This window comes from Peromyscus maniculatus, chromosome 13 (assembly GCF_049852395.1).
Source record: "Peromyscus maniculatus bairdii isolate BWxNUB_F1_BW_parent chromosome 13, HU_Pman_BW_mat_3.1, whole genome shotgun sequence".
Classification (NCBI taxonomy): domain Eukaryota; kingdom Metazoa; phylum Chordata; class Mammalia; order Rodentia; family Cricetidae; genus Peromyscus; species Peromyscus maniculatus.
The window spans coordinates 57,395,385-57,417,457 of NC_134864.1; the positions used below are offsets into that span (position 1 = coordinate 57,395,385).

Here is a 22,073-nt window from a genome sequence, read left to right on the forward strand (position 1 = left end):
GTTTTTAAATAATTACCACACAAAAATACATCATTAGAAACAATGACAATCCACTTTTTATGTGATTATACACTACAAGAAACCATGAAAATAAGAAACTGCACCAAGGAACCAAAGTTAAGTCTTAATTGGTTTTCCTGCTGGAGTTTGGCATTTGTATCAAGGCTCCAGCGGGTAGTATATGTTTTCTTGAACATCCCAGTGGCCTATAATTTACAAAAGAAACCTTGAAGACAAAAAAAGAAGAGTGGAGAAGTCCATAAAAAGGCAACAATTGCAGCCTGTATAGTATTTAAGCAGAAGTCATGATTTAGCTGTTCTGTCTGGCCAGATGCTAGGGAAGTAGAGGTTGTCATTGTGTGTCTGTGTACTTATTTTTCATTTTACCTTTCAAAGCTTGCTTACATTGGGATAGCCTCCTCCTTGTCTCCTGATGCCTTTGTGAGTCACCAGATCTAGTCATATAGGCTGTCCCTACAAAGCAGCCTGAATATGTTATACACACAGCTCCCGGGGTCTTATTTACTTTTAACTTTTAACTGCAAAACCTTGGGTCTTGAGAGTTTTGTTCATTGAGATCAACAGAGCTACTCACTCTTTGCTCATCGTAGTTCTTACGTTGCTCATCATTCTTACCATGGCCAAGAGGGCTGAGTGTACAGACAGCCTTGTGAGTTAAAGTCCAAAGGGAAGACATAATTTTCAAAACCATGCACCTTCCAGTGTTCTCAGTGTCTTGATAGAAGTTTAGTTGTTTTTTTTTTCTTTTGTAGTAAAATATCAGAAAGAAGGTTAGTCTTTAGACTTTTTAAAGTCTGTAGGGAAATAGTATTGAGTCCATTCTCAATGCTGTGTGACCACCACCCATTTATCTGTCACTCCAGTGTCTGTGACCTCTTGAGTAATAATTCTCCACTCTTCTTCTCTCTCATCAGGCACTGGTAACTTCTCTTTTCTCTCAGTGAGTTTGTGTAGTCTCCATCCTCATACAGGTAGATCTAGGAAGAGATAGTAGATGGCCACCAGATGACACTGGATGAATTTTATAGGACAAAAGAATACCTCCAAAATAATCTTTTCCCTTTACCATCCTCCAAGTATCATAATCTTGTGTTCCTAGAAGACCACAAAACAGCTTGAGAAGGCTGAAAGTGAGCAAAGAGTGTGCATGTCACTCTCTGGCTGCCACTTGCACTTGCAGAGTACATAGGGAAGCCAGGAGACACCGTCCTCTTCCGACGGGCTAGTCTCACTAGCAGAGCATCTATCATTCACTGGTTTTCAAATGTTCTTTCAGAGCAGCTGTGTTATGTGTCTGCATCTCAGCCACTCTAAGAATCACATTGCTGTTCACACAAATCAACCCCACCATGCCAGCAGGAACGTGGTGAAGGTTATCCGATCATTTCATCTTTCACTTCAGAGGAAAGGGAAGCACTCAGGACTCTGTCTTTCTGCATGTATATTGTACAAATCATGATGTGAGGGGAGGTGTTCACTTTTTCTTACTTCTCCTTGTTATTTGGCTTTTGTTTTGAGACAAGATCTCACCGTGTAACCCTGGCTGCCCTGGAATGAGTGGCCTTCCCCTTCTGAGTGCTGGGATTAGAAAAGGGTGCCACACACCAGGTTTCTATTAACTTTTAGAATGCCTTTAGGTCTCTTCCTTTTCTGGAGTTCTAAATTCCTTGACTGACTCATGAGGGACTAGAAGTCACTGCTTATATGTTCATTTTGTTTTGGAGACAGGGTCTCACTTTGTATGTAGCTTTGTCTCAACTGGTATGGGATTTGCTATATATAGATCAGGCTAGCCTTGAACTTACAGAGTTCTAAGTGCTGGGATTACAGGCATGTATACTATACCTATCTTCCCCCCCCCCTGTACACAAAGTTCAAGTAGCTCAGGCTGTCCTCAAACGCTCTGTAACAGAGCAGCCTTTACTTCCCAATCTTCTTTATTCCCATTTCCTATGCTGGGATTACATATGTGCACCATCACTCCTACCTCCACTTAGGCTTTAATTTTGTTTGTTTGTTTGTTTGTTATCTTGTTTCTTATTTCATCTGAAAAGCAGCTGAAGAGTTAGTATTGAGCTGTGTTAGCTGATGGAAGTGACAGGGAGGAAATGGTTCCTTCTTCTCCTTAGTCAGCTTCTCCTTTAAGAAAGGATGGGAGGTGGGGAGGTGCCTTCCACCAAGCCTGCAAGCCCACATGATGGAAGGAAAGAACTGGATCCCGGAAGTGGTCCTCTGACCTCCAAATGCTCACTATTGCACATGCCTCCACACGAGCTAAATAAAGAAATGCAAATGTGATTAAAAATCTAAGTAAAGCAGAGAGTATATATGGGAGGGCAGGGGGGGCGGGGTCCCTGTGAGCAGGAGATCAAGCAGGCCAGCAGTGGAGTTTCTCTGTAGCACTTCCCAGGACATCTAACTTTGGCCAGTGAGCTTCCTCATTTTGAGTCTCTAAGCCCTCAGTTTAGAAATTAACCCATACTTATAATCAGGTGTGACATCTGTCGCTTGGGCTAGTTTAAAAAAAAGAAAAACAAGTGCATTTAAAATTTATCTCGGGAACCTAAAAGCAGACTTATTTTTAGACATGGCAGCGTAGCTAAAATAAGTCCTAGCTGGTCATATGTCACTTTAACGACAGAGATCCATCTTGAGAAATGAGTTCTTATGGTTTCATCATCATGTGAACACACAGAGAGTGCTCACAAAAATCTAGGTGGGGAGGTCAGCCGCTCAGTGTGGCCTTCTGGTGCAATCCAGGGATGCCGGATGTGAGAGGTGTATATGGGTTCTCAGCCAATTGCTGTATCAGCAGAGAACAGTATAGTGTTTACGTAAACCACTAACAGAATTGTTTGTGATCGTTGCCAATATTGTATATTAGTATATAGTTGTTGGTGCGATAGTTTTCTGTGACTGGCAGTGTGGTAGGTTAATTTACCCCTGGATGACTGCAGACACATAGAAACAACCCATTCTGTTACACAGACATGTCACTGGGGGATAGACGCTTGCTGCTCCAATATGGTCCTTCACTGAGTAAAGCTCCCTCCACAGCACATCACTGTATTGACTGTATCCTGTTCTCATGCACTTTGGATTAGAGTAATCTCAAATCAGCTAGTTGACTTTGGAGGCACTAAAACAATTCAAATGTATTTAGAGTCTCCAAGTACCTTATTTATTTATTTTTAATGTTTATGAGACAGGGTCATACTGTGTAGCCCTGGCTCTCCTGAAACTTGCTTATGCAGACCAGGCTGGCCTTAAACTCAGAGACTTGCCTGCCTCCTCAGGGATTAAATTAAATGTGTGTGCTACTATGCCCGGCAAATAGTATCTTATTTTAAGGAAAGAATTCAGGGCTGGGAAAATATCTCAGTATAAAAGTACCTACCATACAAGTATGAGGTCTCCTTCCCCAAAAACCCATGTAAAGTCAGGCATGACAGCACACATCTGTCATCCCAATGTTCCCAGCATGCATCCCTCCCTCCCTCCCTCTCTCTCTCTATCTCTCTCTCTCTTCTCACTCTCTCTCTTTCTCATTAAAAAAACTACTTCCAAATACAAGTAGCAAACCATGTGTTGTGTAAGGCTAAGTTGACTACAAAATAGCACACATGAATCTTTATATTTAAAATTTCACAGTCCATCATAAAGAATTCTGGAATTTTTCAAGTGTTTCTGCCTTGGAAAGGTATTTTAAACCTTCTGATTTGTTATAATACATAGCGCTACTCATAAAATAGCTCTACCTGTAATCACCATTTATGTAGTATATAAACCATAGGCTGTGTAGAAAGCCATAGGCTATGTTGAAGTAGAATGTGCATAGGGTGGCTTCAGGTGTCTATTATAAAGGCCCTCTGCTCTCACTTTGCTCGTAACCTACTACAGAGACACGTTGGGTATGCTTTGTAAATGCAAAGTCACTTTAATATCAGCCCCAAGAAAGCAGTTCATTTTCAGTGTTAGAAATATCAGTGCTCATATCTCCCAGGATCAGTACACATATCTTCCAGGATCCATGCACATATCTCCCAGGATCAGTGCACATATCTCCCAGGATCCGTGCACATATCTCCCAGGATCCGTGCACATATCTCCCAGGATCCGTGCACATATCTCCCAGGATCTGTGCACATATCTCCCAGGATCGGTACACATATCTCCCAGGATCAGTACACATATCTCCCAGGATCAGTGCACATATCTCCCAGGATCCGTGCACATATCTCCCAGGATCCGTGCACATATCTCCCAGGATCCGTGCACATATCTCCCAGGATCTGTGCACATATCTCCCAGGATCATCCGTGCACATATCTCCCAGGTTATTTTTACCCATGCTGCTTTACAGTAGCACGGCTAATCTAATGTCATGTGCATCCTGGATTGAAGAAGTTGATCGAGCTCTTCCCCATTTGCCAAAAAGATACAGGGATCTGAAGACTCCAGCTGTGGTTTGTCCTGGACTGAGTAGGGAACAGAAAAGATGATGAATTGTAAAATCACACATAAGTTTAGAAAGCAGGAGGAAGAGATGTACACTGTCAGGTCAGAAGGTGGGAAAGATTTTGATCAATATTTATCCCATTCTGCCATTCTGCCTCATCTAGCTGAAGATGCTATAGACAGGCTGTGGGAATATCAATAGTTTGGTGGCAGACCGCTTGTCTGACGTATGCAAAGCTCCGAGTTGGATCCTCAGTATCACAAAGAGATAAGAGGTGGTAACTGATTAGAAGACAGAGCCCGTGTCTGTGATGTTAGACTGCTTTAAATGACCTCAGAGTGAGGCTTGGGGCACACATCCTAAAATACTGGTTTTCACAGAGTAGAAGTTGCATGCGCTGGACCTGTGTTAACCCCTCACAGCTTTGGGCATCACTAGCTGAGTTTGGAATTTCTAAAATACTGGTTGATACCGCCAGTAGTGGGATGATCTTACACTACATGGCCGGGGCACTTCTTCGGGATCTTGTGATTCAGACTCAAAGCATGAGAATATGATTGTTTGGGTTTAGAAGATGCACCAGTGTTTTCCAGTTCTCATGATGGTGTGTAACAAGTTACCTATAAAACTGCTAAGTGTACATTATGCAGAGAGTTAGTATGAATAATGGTACCACAAACTCAATGAAGTTATTCTGGTATTTCAAAGTTCCATTAGCCAGGAATTGTCAATTTTTTGCTACCTAACTCTTGGCTTAGTTCATGATTGAAATCTATTCTGTGTTTGGTAGCAGCAGAGATGCTCATTTATAATCACCTGGGGAAGAGAGGCTGAGGCAGGTGCCCAGCCTCCTGCTTTTTGAAGGAGTTTTGGTCTCTGGTGATAGAGCCAGGAGAGAACACCTCTTTCCTGGCTCCCCCGCAGAGCCCCCCCCCCCCCCCCCGTAGCACCAGAGTAGCTGGAGCAGGGTCCAGAGAAAGGCCAGAGAGTGAGGGAGACGGGGAATGTCTGGGATCAGAGAGATGTGTGCTGCAGCCTCACCTAGACCAGGAGTGAAAGGACAGCCCGGAAGTCCTTGGCCACTTGCTTCCTAGACTAGCTTGTGAGAAGGAGCCTGAGGACTCTCCTGTGCCTTCGCAGAAGACAACATTCATAACAGCCTGCCAGCCTGCTTGCCATGCCAGTTCACACCCGGGGGGCTGTGGCAGGCAGCTTTTATTAGGTAGCCTTCCTGTTAGAGTTTCTATTATTATGACATTTCAGTTTGGCATTTCAGAATTTCATCCCTGTCCCTTCATGTGTTAAAATTTCTATGACTCAGATATCCCACATCAGAACTACGTGAGGCACGAAGAAGGGAGGAGAAAAAAAGTGCCGGAGATAGAAGCTAGTCACTTTCCTCAAGGTCCCACTGTCTAGGAAGAGCAAGCGGGTCCCGGTCTAGAGAGGGAGCTAGCGCAGCCTGGTGCCGCACAGCTTTATTTGGTTACAGAGCAGGCCTTCCTGAGGTGGATTCTCCAGGGCAGCGGGCAAGGCAGCCTGTGTCTTTCAGACCCTGGTGTGCTGGTGGGCTTCTGCCTTCTCCGCGCTGTGAGCAGACTCCGTGTATCGCTGCTCTCCCCACCCTCTTCCCTTGGAGATCAGCTGGGGGAGGCTAGCCATCTGCCGTGTAGAAAAGGCCAAAGAGGTTTCTGTGGACTGAATGAGAGGCTCCTTCCTCCACGTCTGCGTACGCAGTGATGGAAAAAGAAAGCGATTCTGGTGTTTTCAGTGCGGGTCTGTCCGCTGGAGGTTAGGTCTGCTTAGGTCTCCCGGGAAGTACCTCACTTTGATTCGCTGTCATCCTCTTTATCTCTCCCACTGTGTAGAAATGCCATTAGAAGTTCTAAGATTCCCTGATCTCTTCCATGTCTGGGGATGGCTTTTTTTTTTTTTTTTTCTGAGACAGATGAGACTTAAAGGCACGACCTCAGACCTCATGCAGGTCATTAGAGTCACTTGAGTGGCCATGCTCATTTGCTGTCTGTCACACAGCGTTTCCAGAAGTCGAATCTATGTGGACATATGTAATGCCACAGTCCCTTCAGGTATGAGTGGGCGTCTGCCAGGAGTTTTGGCCCACACAGCCCATCCCATCAGGAGGTGTCTCTCCATAGGACATTCAGATCAGGGTGTGCGATTAAAATGTAAAAGCCCCCATGCTGCCACAGGCCAGGCTCCCTGGCCTTTTTTCTCACCCCAAGGACAAACAACTCTGGGGCTGGAGGGGAGGAAGAGCAGGAATGTGAGCGAGCGCTCAGAAAGCTTTAGCTCTAATTCATTTTTGGTTGAAACGCAGGAGAAGTGTTAGGTTCGGTTTCCCCTGCTCGAAAATAGCACTGTCGAGTTTTTCATTTGGTGAATTTTCACACAAGTGATAATCACACGTTTCTATAAATTATATTAATTTAACTTATTTCCCTAAACGTTGTTCTGCAGTGTGTAGCACGGATGTTCTCAGATTCTTGGCTGTGTAAGCTTGTTGCAGTTGGAAGAGGAACAGACATCTGAAAAGCATTATCTGGATTGAGGGTGCTGGAGCATCTGATGTCACCTTGTGCTCTGCTCAGCAGCCCCAGCCCTCCGTCCCTCCCTCCCTCTGCGTTTAATCCTCACGTCCTCCTTCCTCCATATTTGACAGCACTCTAGGGTTGGCTTTTGTTCTAGAAAGCATTGGCATTATGAACGTATACTTAAGGGACAGTGAGCTCAGATCATCCTGGCTATTATCAAAGAATTTAGTCCGCAGAGGAGTCAAAGCTTTAAGTTGAAAAGACAAAGAAAACTGGTATGGGCTGTGATGTGTCCCTTCTTGCCTTAAAAAAAAAAAAAGGATATTCATGCCTATGAAAACTAACTGATTTTCCTCTTCTTTTCAGAGTATGATTTCATCCATTGTAAATAGCACATACTATGCCAATGTGTCAGCAACCAAGTGCCAGGAGTTCGGGAGATGGTATAAAAAGTATAAGAAGATTAAAGGTAATCTCAGTTTTTTGTTTTTAAAGCCTATTTGTAGGTTCTCAGAGTTGTTAGTTCTTTGACATAGATGTTTAATTGTAGCTATTTATACTATATGCATATATATGTGTATATACATACATACACACACATGCACACACACACACACACACACACACACACACACACACATTTTTATTTATGAAGGTAAGATCCTTAACATTTCTGTCATAAAATTTAACCCTTAAAAGTAAGATAGTATTAGCCGGTGGTGGTGGCAGCGGCGCACGCCGGTAGGATTTGCTGAAGGAGGTGGAGGCAGGAGGATCACGAGTTCGAGGCCAGCCTGGTCTACACATTACAAAAAAAATATTAAAAAAAAGTAAGATAGTATTAGGACTATAAGAGAAATTCTTAGCATGATTGATCAGCTTTGTGATTTTCACCAGTGATCCCTGTAAAGGCCAAAATCCATTAGGATGGAACTTTAGGAGTTTTATTCCAAGTTACATAACACTTATGATTTGACTCTGAATTAACAAATGGAACGACTGCCAAAGCAACAAGAAAGCTTTGGTTAGAAACTGGGTTTCAGTGTGTTTATTTAGAGACAAACCTCGGAGAAGTGTAAAGCAAGATTTCTATGGTCTGGCCTATTTTAACTCATATCCGGGTCTTTAATTTGCTAAGTTTGTAAACTTGGTCAAATTATTTAATCTCAGCAAGATTCAATGTCTTCATCTAAAGATTAGAGATGAAAGTATCTAGATCCTTTAGTACTTGTGAGGACTAAATAAGATAACATTGATAAATTAATTCTGAATAACTAATTGCTATGATACAAGAACAACAATAATAATTAATAGCAGTGGTAGGACTAGAAGTAATATCAGAAATTGATAAGAAATTATATGTAGCCTTGAAAACACAACTCTTTTACATAATAACTATCATGCTATCCAGACCACCGAGCCTTTTAAATATCAGTGTTACTTGACCATTGCAAGCGTGTTAAGGTAGAAATCCTTTGATTCTTTCCCACTGAAGTACATGCATGCCACTAGTCTTTGAGATTTGGGGTCATTTCTGCGATGGTGATGTTTGAGGGCCATCCCAGCCTTGGCTTGCAGGGCTGGGGCACTGTCCTCAGGCTTTACTCACTGGAGGTGCTCACTGACAGTCTCGCTGTCAGCTCAGGGCCGCCAGTCGAGGGCCACCTGATGGTCCGGTGGGTGGCTGGACGTGAAAGATGAACTGAGTTTTATCACCTGCAGCCTTCCTCAGGGAGACAGGGTGTGCTGTGTATCGAAGCAATGCTTCTGGCTGTTGAGTGTCGGAGAGCTTGTTTACAAGATCGCCCTTGAGCAAACAAGCTTTCGGATGCATCAGCCACACAGTTCAGATCGAGAAAAAGGGAGAGCATTTCATGGTAAACACACGATTTAAAGGGAAGCAAACATGTTGAGCTATCCAGAGGTCAAGTGTACTGCATACTGAATTGAGGTCATTTTCTTTTCAACATATGCGCAAATTCTCTGAGTCCTTTAGATTCTGTTTTGGGTATTTGTCTTTAAATATTAATATTTCTGTGTCAGAGAAGCTGACAACTCCTCATCCCGAGGTGTCATTGTGTGGTTCAGAAGGGTTTCTTTCCTGTAAGTGTCGCCTCCAAGTTTTTCTTTTAAAACTGGATTGTTAAAGTGCTTGAACATATCGTCTTTGACTAAAAATCAAAAGAATCACTCAGCTTCAAGGTCGTTTGTTAGATCACATTTACCTGCTGTTATAAGTGAAAGGAAGAGAGTGTGTTCTTTTATATGTTAGACTATAATTCCAGCGTCTGAAAGCCTGGGAACTCTTCAGTCCAATGATTTCACAGTCACCACCTCTGTGTGTGTGTGTGTGTGTGTGTGTGTGTGTGCATAAACACTCATGTTATCTGCTCTTTCAGACATTCAATTCTTTAAGTTCTGTTTTTTTTTTCAAGATAGTAAATGCACAGTTAAATCTTTAAGTGCCATAAAAGCAGTCTTAGGCCTTGATTTCATTCAGTAGGTCAAGGATCCACACCTGAAGAGACTGTGAGACACTGTGTACACATGTTGTTCAAAACGCTAGTCATTGCTTTTGAAAAGTGTGGATCTCTGTGTGTGTGTGTAGGAGGAGAAAAGGGAAGGTTAAGGTATGTGTGAAGTAAATATAAGCTGCCATAAAACAGTTCAAGTGGTGTTGATTCATCAGCCCAGGGAGTGGGAAGAAAACAATGAGCACATGACAGGTATGATGGTGTACAGAAAACACATGCTGGAGAAGTGCATTTTTTTATTAACTTTCTACCCTCAGGAAGCAGGAAGTGTTGGGCCTACCTCTTCTCATGCTAAGAATGGATGTGCAGGGACTTCCTGTCTTGATCCATTTCTCAAGGAAGACTCATGGTTTGGTTTCTAAGGTCTTCTTGTGACCATCCCTTTTCAAAATGAACAGAAGTAATGATGTGCAAATCTGGAACTCAGTAGTAGCCAGAGCAGACTGGTACCTTCGGCTTCCTCCTAAGAAGGCCGAAGTCTGAGAGGTCTGTTCCTCCCTGCCGTCCGCTTCCCATTCTCACCGAGTTACCAGTGTGCATATTCCATGGCTTATGTTAGCTACAGAAGGAAGTCTGCAGCTAGCTTACTGATGTCCTAAACAAAATGCAGGCTACATCGTAAATATGTTTCCTATTATCTGCTAATGTCTGTTTTAATAAAACAGTGGGAACTAAATGGTTGCTTCTTAATCAAAACCATGATTTCCTAAACATAAGCTATGTGATTCTGTTACAAATTGCCACATCTAGATCTCCTAGGTCAATTCTTTTTTTCTATTCTCATAGAAATAAATAAACAGTAAAATAATTATATACTCTAAAGATCAAAGTAAAATAGGACTCAAACCTAGCAAAAATAAGAGTCTACTGGAAGGATTAAAAAAAAAAGATCAGATTGCAAATTCTATAGTTAATGCTTAAATAAATATGAGAAAAATGAACAATCAATAATTTGATATCATTAAAAACAGATGTAAAAACTATACACAAATGGAATTGTCTAAATTTTGAAGTAAACATTTTAATGTCCATTTTTTGAATTTGTTGTTGTTATATCTAAACTATTTACACTTACTCTTTAAAAAGTCCTAAATTGGTTTGGCTTAGGATGTTGACTTTATTTTCCCCAGTGATCACAGTAGACCGTGCTCTGTTTACCTTTTTCCTTTCATTTCAAAGACAATCAAGGTTGGCAGAGACATATTTGAGTTAACATTACCATTCCTTCAGGAGAGAGGGAGAAACAGTTTGTGTACTCTGGTTTCAAGGTCCTACCATGAACCTTGTCCCAGGATTTTCTGCTCCCGAGGAACACGGGGTGGCGGGTGGCACGTTAGGTTGCTCTGCACCTCTTTTGAGAACTTGCCGTTCGGCTCACCCTGTCCGGTGCATCTGGGCTAGATTTGCCAGAGCGCTCAACTCCTCTGTGGAAGGAACACATTGTACTTTTACCCAAAGGAAAGAGAACAGCCATTCAGTGTCTAGGTTTTTTTTTCTTTATTAGCAATGGGCAGAAGTAACCCATAGCTACCAGACACATTCATGCTGCCGTATAATCATTGTCAAGGTTTGGAGCTTTATTCCATGAATATTACCCCATAGTTGTTTTGTAAAATAATGATCCTTTAATTTAACTGTTATTTTTGTAAGAACTCCAGATATGAACTTACTCCATAATTGTCAGGAAACCGAGTGCAATTGTGTTTGTAGCACCACCGCCAATTCCATTCTCTTACATTTTTGGTTGTTAGTCTAGCCTTTAATGGCTGAGCCATTTCGCCAGCCCACCCGTTCCATTCTCATGCATTCACAGGATTCATAGGAACAACGAGGAAATGATGATAAAGGCATTCACATCAGTTTTGATTGGATCCTTGATGGATAAATTCAAATAACTATATCTAAAATATTTTTACTAAAAGCAAAATGCATTATCTTTACTGGGATTCATCTCAAAGTATTTAATATGTCTCAAGAATTGAAGGGTCATTCAAAGTTCATACAAATACTGGTGGCTATTTCAAAATTATTTATGTCATAGAATAATACCACCAGAATGAATAGACCTAACCAAACCTTGTATTTTGGTTAGGGCTAAAAATCATCCTCATCACTTTCCTCTTCTTAATCATTGCTCAAAACACTTTGATTGCTAGTTTTCTTAATTTTATTTGTTTATTTGAGCCTATTTTGAAAAATATTGCAAAGCTGGGAGAAAAGAGGGTTTTAAAACCAGTGTTAACTTCCTTGAGTCTGGTTTATTCTAGTAATCAGTATTTTATCTGACCCTGTCTAATCTACTCTTGCAAGATCAAACGTCCAGGCCAGCAAGCAGATAGTAAACAAAGCTCATGAAGGGTTTCAGTAAACACAAAGATTAGATGTTGAATGAAAATTAAACTCCTTGAACTAGTCCTCTGTACTAAAGTGGTTAAGTGGGTTGTGATTAAAAGAAATAAGTAATTATGATCATTATAGCTGAAATGATATAATGTTACCACATTTAAAGCACCTCTTGTACCCCCAAATGATTGTGTCATTTACAGAGTGGTGCCTCAGAGCTGAATGGAGAATCAGTGTCTCCTGACCTGCCTCTTTCAGGCAGCCCTTGCTTCGCCACGGTGGTGTCGGTGGCCAGGACAATGCCTTTAATCAACTCTCCGTCCTCTTTCCTCTGTTGCTGCTTAGCTCTGATGAGGTGAAAGCAGTTTACTTTTGTCTACCTGATTCTTCTGAGTTAGGAAAGGAATTGGCTTTCACCTCTGGGTCTAAGTGAAGGTGGCTTACAAGGGAGCCAATATTATGCCTTTTGAAAGTAATGCCAACTTCAAGTCCCTTGAATTTTATATAAATACTGGATTCATGAGAATAGATATAGCACTTCCACAATGAACCATTTCCAGCGTGCTGGTCTGGGGGCTTTGGGAAGAAGAGCCTTGTGCATTTTCGCTGTGGCTATCACTTCTGTGTATTTATTTCTTAGTCACCCAGCAGTCCAACTAGAAGTGTATTGGTGGTGTCAGCCAGCAGAGAGAATGGATGCTTGACCCACATGAGTTAATTCCTTCCTTGGATCTCCTGAGGCTCATTTTAGCTATGCTCGTAGCTGCTTATTTTTGGCTTGGATATATTTATTCATAAGTGTTTAAAGAACTATAAATAATTGTTCTTAATAACATAATTGGTAGAGTAAAAGAAACTTATCTGCTATTTAAATCAGTTTAAAATGTATTTTTTTTTTTTAAAAAAAAGATAGGTTTCCATTTCTTTAGCTATCAATTTTCTATCTATCCATTATCCTTCCATCCATCATCCATCTATGCTGGATAGTTACAATCTGAAAGAAGCCTAAGTTCCTGGTTTCTAAAGGACTATAACACCTACAAAGCAGTTAATAGTGTGGCATGTAGTCTATTGTTTGAAAGTAAGTTTGAGCATCTCTTTACAAACCTGGAGGTATTCTAATGGTGGGACCATGAAGGGAGCATTACATAGGCCTTCCATGCCCAAAGGAAAGATGTTTTAAAAGAAACAAAGAATTGCAGTCGAAACTAGATAAACAATGTGATTAAGCAAATATTTAGTGAACACGTACTATGTTGATAAGAATTGGGTAAGTGTATAGACATGTCGGTGAGCCATTCAAGATGAGGGGCAGTGACCTAACATCAGAGCTAGAGAATAACTAGTGGAGACACTTTTTGAACTAGGTAGCTCAAGTGGAACCAAGGGAACATTCTTCTGGTTCTTCTTCTTGCTCTTCTTCTTTTCTTTCTTTAGTAATATTTTAATTTTTTTAATTATAAAAATAGAATTACATTTCCCCCTTCCCTTTCCTTTCTTCAACCCCCCCCCCAGCCATGAACCCATTCTTATTCTTTCTCAAATACATGGCTTCTTTTTCTTATTTTATTTTTTTATTTTTTTATTTTTTTATTTATTTTTTTTTTGGTTTTTCGAGACAGGGTCTCTCTGTGTAGCTTTGCACCTTTCCTGGAACTCACTTGGTAGCCCAGGCTGGTCTTATTTTATTTTATATGCACACACATATGCACTCACATGCATACACCATCCATGCTCAGTCTATATAATGTCACTTGTATGTATATGGTTTCAGAACTGACAATTGGTCGTTGATGATCAACCTTAGGGCTCTTCCCTAGAGAATACTACTTCTTCTGTTCTCAACATTCTTCTCTCTTAACTGCCTATAGTTCTTCACCTAGAGTCGGGGCACCAGGAGAGTCCCCCTTCCGCATCAGTTTGTCTGTTGATGTTGTCTGTGTTCAGCTGTTGTTAAGGCAGCCATGATGGGAAGACTTCATGGGGAACAGCTTCCCTGACATTTTCAGTAGACACAATTTTACATCAGATTTCTCATTCCACCGGTTCTTGCAATCTTTCCCGGCCTCTTCCTTGATGGTCCTTGAGCCTTGGGTGCAGGAGTTGTGTTGTTAGATGTGTCAGTTGGAGCTACACCACATGGTCCCTTGTTCTCTGGTCAGTTCTTGGTTTTCTACAGTGGTATCTGTCTGTTGCAAAGTTTCTTTGATGAGGTCTGAGAGCTGCACTTCTGTGGGTACCAGGATAAATGTGATGGGAATGATGCTGGTTCAGTAAGGAGCAGGTATAGCTTCTCCATCTATGACTTCACTAACCCCAGGTAGCTGGCCAGGTTTCCAGTCCCAGACATCACTTCCTGCTTGTTGAGCAGACCTTAAGTCCAATTAGAGAGCTAGCTGTTGGTTACCACCGAGATACGCATGACAGTGATTTACCTGGAAGGTTAATGTGCATCCTGGTCATTGTTGTGGTCCATAGGCATCACAGCTGGGTAGGACTATTGTTTGCTTCCCTACCTCGGAAGCCTGCATGGCACCTTGTAAAACCTTCCTGGTCATTGTTGTGGTTCATAGGTAGGACTCTTGGTTGCTTCCCTGCCTCGGAAGCTTGCGTGGCACCTTGTGGTACCATGAAAGCCTAGTTCTCAGAGAAAGGCTTTCGGGTCAAATCCAGCTCAGGTCCTTTGGGTTTTCTGTCCGAAGTGCATGGTGTCTTCAGCAATAGGGGCTTACCTTCAGCCTCTTGGCAACCAAGGGGAACGGGAGTTGCCTATGAAGTTCCGGGACACTCTTGAATTCAAAGGAGCGTTCTTTAAAGAACAGTTGTGAAAAAGAGACCTAGAGTCTATGGGAGGAAAAAGGCCAGGAGTTATGAATAGACGAGACTTAGGGGGATGAATGGCAGGAGTGGCCAGTGGAAGGCAGCATTGACCCAAGGGAGTTACTTTGCAGCGGCGTGAGACTAGGAAGGCCTGTGCCTAAGAAGGAAGAGAGGGGCAAAGAAGCCAAGGTGGCGAATTTGAGTCAAGGGGGCACTTTAAAGCACAATGGATACCTAGAAGAAGGAGGGCCGGCCAGTGAGAGGGGGGACCTGATGCTCAGATGACAGTTTCCCTTGAGAGATGTGTGGGCATATGCTTTGGAGCCTGGGGGAGACGCCTGCAGGTGCCCGGGGTGGTGGGAAAGGGGGCTAGTGACGGAGGGAGCTGAGAATGAGATGCTCTGGCAGTGTGGTGGGTGGGGATCATGCCTGTGAGTCCGTAGCTACGGTGGAGTGAGGACACTGGCAATAGATGCTGGGGAGCTCCCGTGTGGTGAACAATGACGGAGTGGCGGAGGGTTGGACTGACTGGAGAAGGGTTAACAGTGAACCAGGCCTCATTCAGGTCCGCGGTCTCTCTTGCAGTGCCGTTTGAGACTTTTCCTAGTTCCAAATTCCATTTGTCCTGCCCAGAACAAAATCAGAATTAAATACAGCCTTGGCAGTGCAGAGCCGCTGTCTAGAAAGGGTGCACGCGGGGGTTTTGTATCCAGACAGGGAAATGTTCAGGTCCTTTGAGGCCTGGTGTGGTTGTATCAGAAAACGGCATGTGAAAATCAGTCTGCATTGGTTTCTTGATCAGTTCCATGGGATTGCTGCCTGGTTTCCCTCAGGTGCTGGAAGCTCTTACCTCCAAGTGCTGTGTGAGATCTCAGCACTGAAGGCAGATTGCCTCATGGCAATAGTTCTTCATTGTGCTACTACTGTCTCTGCTGATGTTGACCTTCATTCTGCCTGTTGGAAGAACTTGAGTTTTTCTGAACCCCTAAAGGAACTCCCACGAGTCTAGAGCAGTGGTTCTCAACCTTCCTAATGCTTTAACACAGTTCCTCATGTTGTTATGACCCCCGACCATAAAATTATCTCGTTGCTACTTCATAACTGTAATGAATCATAATGTAAATGCCTGATATGCAGGATAGCTTGTGTGAACCTTAAAGGCATCGTGAGCCATAGGTTGAGAACAACTGATCTAGAGTTATCTGGAGTGTAGGTCCAGACTGAGGCTGATCCTTCTGGGGCAAAAAAGGTCTTTGAGAAAACATTGAAGGCAAAGAAGGAGGAGGTCACGGGCACATATCCATTTTGTGGTCTCCTTAGTTAGCGAATATAAGACATTGTACCTTAGAAGGTCCTCATGTTAATAGGTAGAATTGAATGTACATTAACTTGCCTGAATTGATGCACTTAGTTTTGTTTGGGCAGATTATATTGTAGCCTGCCTTATTTCTCACCTTAGCCTCTCAGTTGAATGAAAAAAAAAAAAAAGATGAAAATTTTGGTCATTTAATTCATATAGCTAATATCCTTAGGAGGCTAATACTCTATTAAAATAATCCATTCCTTTCCTATTAATTAGTTATTGAACTAAAGAGTTAGTAATAGTCAATTCTACTGAAAAGAATAATTATAACTTTATTAACTATAAATTGGGAATTGTTCACACAAAGAAAAATACCACTTTAAATTTTTTTCCAGCCAGTTTACTATTTTTCCTAAAAGTAATGGCCTATAACATTTATGGTTCTTCATATAGTCGGGGAGACTGGTCTTTTGAAAAGAGTGGATCAGGAATGATTGTTTCCTTGATTAACTTTTCTCAATAGATTGAATTAAAGAATTAACATTCATAGAGTGTTAAATGAAAGAGGCAGTCTGTCTAAATAGTAATGTTAAGTTTCTGCATGTGGTTTTTTTTTTTTGTATCATGTGCTGAATTTATTTTAAAATTGTAGCCCAGATTAAAGTAAAGAGCAAAAATGTAGGCATCCTTAGATATAAGCAGTTTCATCTACACTTACAGGACATTTGAAATGATCGACATTATTAAGCTGCTTGGAGCCGGGACAATTGTGTCACCAGGGAGAAAGTGGGACCGTGAGGCAGTAACGTGGACAGTGCTCACTTTTTCCATGGAGCTTAATGGGTCCTGTGAGCTTTCACTGCCAAAGAAACAGAGGCATCCATATTCCAGTGCTTTATAGTAGATGTGCGTGTTCTATAAGGCTTAATGCGATGGGGAAAGGAAGTTGATAATAAGGGGAAAATCCACCCAAGAAAAGCCGCGTCCGGTGTCATCGCAGTGCTGGCTGGTGCCCCTCGCTTATGGGCCATTTTTACTGGGAGTTAACAAGTTGGCTCTGAATGTCTCGCTTTAGGCAGAGACTTTGCAGGCAAATTCCCAATCCAGAGACAAATTCTCTGCAACAAATTTAGAGGGAAAAAAAATCTGTAGGCTTGGTAGTCCCAAGAGACTTAGCTCCCCACCCCCACCCGCCTTTGCCCTTGGGTGCTTTCAGACCCCTAAATATTTTCTTTAATTATGTTTAGCGAACTCCTTTTCTCTGGTTGTTTGTTTCCATGGTGTGGGATTTGTAGTTGATAGATGGAGGCCTCTTTGTGTTTGTGTTGTGTTAACTGAAACTGGCTTCCCAACAATAAATTGACTTTTATTTATAGTTATTGACCAAGAGATACTAAATCAGAAATACTTCCTAGATGGGCATATTCAGTATTGGCCCACGGGATGCTGTTTTATTCTGTTATGCTTACATTTTTTAAAAGAACTAACTACAGCAAAGGATTTCAGGGGGACAGTAGAGTTGTTAATGTGTATCCCGGCTCAGAGAGAGGAGCCAAAATGAATACTGGGTTCAGCCACATGAAATTGCCATTTTTGGGGGGACCAAAATTGTTGCCTGATTGCCCATTTCATGAAGTTCAGCCTTATGTGAATTCACTGTGATTGCCTGGGGACTCAGGTTGTTTGTTACCATGTCATGTGTGTGCAGCACACTTAACTTATTGTTGGCTGTTTCAACTAAACACTTTCTATATGCAAAATTTACCAATGGTCCTTGCTTCTTCTCTCCCTGGGTCACTCAACATTCCTCATTGGTCAGGTGGGATTCCAAGCTGATGACATTTACGTTGGGACAAAGCTCTTCAGGCTGCCAGAAAATCAAAGAAGGGGGTTATAACCATGTATTTTGTATTTAATGAGTAGATGGATTACTAATGAACTGGCAAGGTAGACATTGAAAGGAGCCTCTGTTATTAAATAGAAAGACACTTTCAGTCATAGGCAGAGGTTCTAAGTCCTAAGTATGCACCAAGTGGTTAATTTATCAGAAGCAAAAATAAATACAGGTGGAGTTTTTTCTTAAGTTAAAATTATTTGGTATTGTGTTTTTAAGGACTGGCATAATTCTTTTTTTTTTTTAAAGAAATTCTTCTTTTTTAAAGAATTTTTTGTCCATTTTTCATACCAACCACAGATCCCCCTCTCATCACTCACCCCCCAGCCTTCCCCTGGCCAACCTACCTCCCATCCCCTCCTCCAAAAGGGTAGGGGCTCCCATGGGGAGTCAGCAAAGCCTAGTACATGCAGTTGAGGCAGGACCAAGCCCCTCCCCGCTGCATCAAGAATAAGCAAGGTGTCCCACCATAGGGAATGGGCTCCAGAAAGGGGACTGGCATAATTCTTGGTATACAATAATTGATTAATAAATATTTTCATCTGAACTGAAACGAACAAGAAAACATGAATAATTATTCATTAGTGATCAGCTAATTCAACTATTGGTTTCACCATTTTTTATTATTTTTTTTAAATTGACCAACTTTTCAGTCTGTGTCACTGCGAAAGGCTTTGCACAGCATATTGTAGAAACATCAGGCAGGACCCCCACTACTCACATAACTCACCTAGCCACCAGGTCACGTGTGCAAATACTTGTCACAAGCATTGTGAGCACACTTGTGTATACTGCCAAAAGCAGGATTTGCAGAAGGAAGTTGATTCATCCTGATCCTAACCCTAAAATTAGTAATGCGTAAGTGCCAACTTGGGATACGTAGCTTCAGCAGCGACCACAGGTACCAGGAGCCCGGAAACACCCCTTTTCAATTTCACTCACCTTTTGACTTTTGGGTTTCCTGAGCTTAGGCTTCCTCAGTAAGTCAGGGCTGTTCACATCTGGGTTATACAGCTGTGGGGATTAAACAACGATAGGGTTTAAGATCTGGATTATGCCTCAGCTATGATGTAGATGGCAGGGCTTGCTGGTACCTGAGAAACACACTTTTCGAGAATTGCATTGGTTTTCCAGGCAGGGAAATTTCTGTGCCTAATACATCTTGTTTTTAAATGAAATCTGTTGAGGGGCCAGCAAGATGGCTCAGTGGTTAAGGGCGCCTGTTGCCAAGCCTGATGATCTGAGATTAGTCTCCGGGATCCACAAAAGAGAAGGAGAGAACTGACTCCTACAAATTGTCCTCGGATCCCGACATGCTGTATCTAATAATTAAAAAAAGAAATCCATCAAAACCACTTGTGAAACATTCAGGCAATAAGTGTCTCCCTTCAAGCTAAGCAGAGAAGATGGAGGGAAAAAATCCAGCGCAATAACAAAACCTAGTTCTTATTGTCTACATGATGTGTTTCTTCTATTATGCTAGAGCCAATAGCTCTAATTATTTGGACTATTCCTAAATATATTCTGTATCTGAATAGCTATTTGACCTTAAGTTTTCTGACTTCTGATTTTAACAAGATCATTCATTATCCATACTATCGCTCCTGGGGTTTGGGTCGTGGGGGGGGGGGATATGCAGCAGAGAACTCTGGGTAAAGGTTTAGAAGCCAAGGCAGTCCAGTTTGCATCATCTCTGTTTTATACTCAGGGTTTGGTTGCAGCTTGCAATTGCTGATTTGGTTGGCTGTACTCCTACCAGGGGTGCCCAAGACAAACTGTGTCTGTCTCACCTCTATGGAGTCACTTGCAGAGAGCTTCTGGGGGCTTTAAGAGGCACTGAGAGATTCTGTTTGTTGTTTGTTTGTTTGTTCCCTTATATTCCTTTACCCAGGGTTTCCAAACAAGGTTCTGGGGAATACTGGAGTGTTATCTTATTAAGGAATCCATTAGCACTCACTCATGCTAATCTCTTCACATTTGCATAAGCATCCTAATGGCTTAAAAAAAGAATCTGTAGGCCAGAGATTCTGGAGGTTTCTCTTTGCAAAGCCTTTTACCAAGCTCACTGCTTTTTACCCGCTTTAACTGTGGGCAGGTTCCAGGGCCATTTCATAAAGCAGCTGTGTTAGGTTTTCACTGAAACATCGCTCAAGGGCTGGCTTCCAACTATGGCCATCCTTCAGCCTCAGCCGCCTGAAGACTGGGATTGTGAGAGTAACTCACCATGGTTAGTGAATTAGGACATTTTTAATTTCTTTCCTACGCTATTTAAAAGAAAAACAACAAAACATCAAGCCATTGAACAGTACTTTAAAGAATACTACAGGATGCTTCCTTCCATCTGTTGGTAACACCAAGCCATTGAACAAGTACTTTAAAGAATACTACAGGATGCTTCCTTCCATCTGTTGGTTGATACAAATACAGCATATTACAAGTAAAGCAGATTCATTGTTTTTCATGTGGAAAATTGAAATTTAAATGTACTTGTATTACATTTCTATGGATTTTATTCTTTTAAAAGTTTACGTTTATCTTTGTGTGCATGGGTGCGCACGTGGAAGTTGGAGGACAGTGTGCTGGCGTTCATCATTCATTCCTCTCCTTCCCCCATGTGGACTCAGAGGACTGAACTCAAGTTGGCAGGCGTGGTGACAGGCACCTTTACCCACTTCACCTTTTCGCCAGTCCTGTAAATGTGGTTGTAGAGTTGTGGGATTTTATCATTTCATCTACCTTCCAGTTCAAAGGTTTGAGTGTGAGCTCTTTGGTGTTAAGAGACAGGATCTCTTGCAGTACAGGCTGGCTTCACTGTATAGCTGAGCATGACTTTTAACTTCTGCACTCCCTGTTCCCACCTCCAAGAGCTTGGATTATGGCTGTGCACTACCACCATGCCCAGCTCAGCATATGAACTTTTAAGCCTCCTTTGGAGAAACTGAATAGTAGTATATTCCTGCGTGTGTCATGGGGCATATGAATCCATTTAATAGTGAGTTATTTTAAAATAAATGGATTAATTTTCAAAATTGATATGCTATGATAGAGTTATGTAAACAAAAGAAAGAGGTTCTTTTGGGAGACGGAAGACATTGGGTAGAATGTCCTAATTTTAAAAAAAAAAATGTAGAATAAGAAGGTTTATCTGTTAATCCCAATTATACAAATATTTTCTGAAATTTACAATATTAATTTAACAAAAATCTTAATAATATTGGACTTCTAAATTTTACTCCTAGAATTTTGAGATAAAAGTTTTCTTAAGATAAGAATAAAGTATAGGGCTGGGGAAATAAATGGCCCAGAAGTTAAGAACACTGGCTGTTCTTCTAGAGGACTCAGGTTCTATTCCCAGCACCCACATGGTAACTAACAATGGTCTGTCATTCCAGTTCCGGGGCATCCAAAGCCCTTTTTTGCCTTTGCAGGCACCAGGCATGCATGTGGCACACAGAGATACATGCAGGCAAAACACTCATTCATAAAATAAAAATAAGAAAGTCTTAAAAGAAAAGGATTAGGTCATGGAATCTTCTATTTATTGAAGTCTCCCAGCCAATAAAAATATATATTATTCAGTATATTCTTCTTGAATATAGCTTTTAAACACCAGGTTCAATCAGAGTTTCTTCAACAAAATATAATAGTCAATGAATGTAAAACTATTGGGAAACATTCATTTGGTCACATACATTTAAAATATAATTAAAAAATCAATAAAATGATAGCCTTTCTATTAGGGATTATAGAAAAACAGACTTCAGCAATCAAATTGAGTACAACTGCAGGTGATAGCAATATCACATTCAAGCACGGATTATATAGCATCATCATCTTATACTACTCATACAGACACATCATAGCAGAGATGACATGGCATCCATGAACTTAGGCTTCTTACAAATCATTAGAATCTTGGCACACATAAGAACCCTTAGAGATTCTGATTCAGTACCCATGACCGGTTCTGATGATCTTCCACTGTGCCATGTATACTGAAGGATCCCACAGACCTGAACTGTGTGTCTGTCAGGGGATGCGTGTAGATGATGAGAGGCATTAGTTCATTCAGTCTTCGTCACCAAGGCTGATGACGGTTTTGCTGTTAGTTTCTCGTTTTTTGATCTTCAGAGGTAAAAAGCCTGGA

The 22,073-nt window shown here is 41.6% G+C and overlaps 1 protein-coding gene across 4 annotated transcripts in view; it reads left to right on the forward strand.

The window, feature by feature from the left end:
- The window catches only part of Satb2 (SATB homeobox 2), a 207,669-nt gene that overhangs the window by 111,638 nt on the left and 73,958 nt on the right, over positions 1–22,073 (forward strand). For all 4 annotated transcript variants that reach the window (XM_076550365.1, XM_042260354.2, XM_006974897.4 and 1 more), the window contains one exon: positions 7,399–7,501. In XM_076550365.1, coding sequence (XP_076406480.1) covers positions 7,399–7,501 — 103 coding nt within the window. The remainder of the gene's footprint in view (positions 1–7,398; positions 7,502–22,073) is intronic.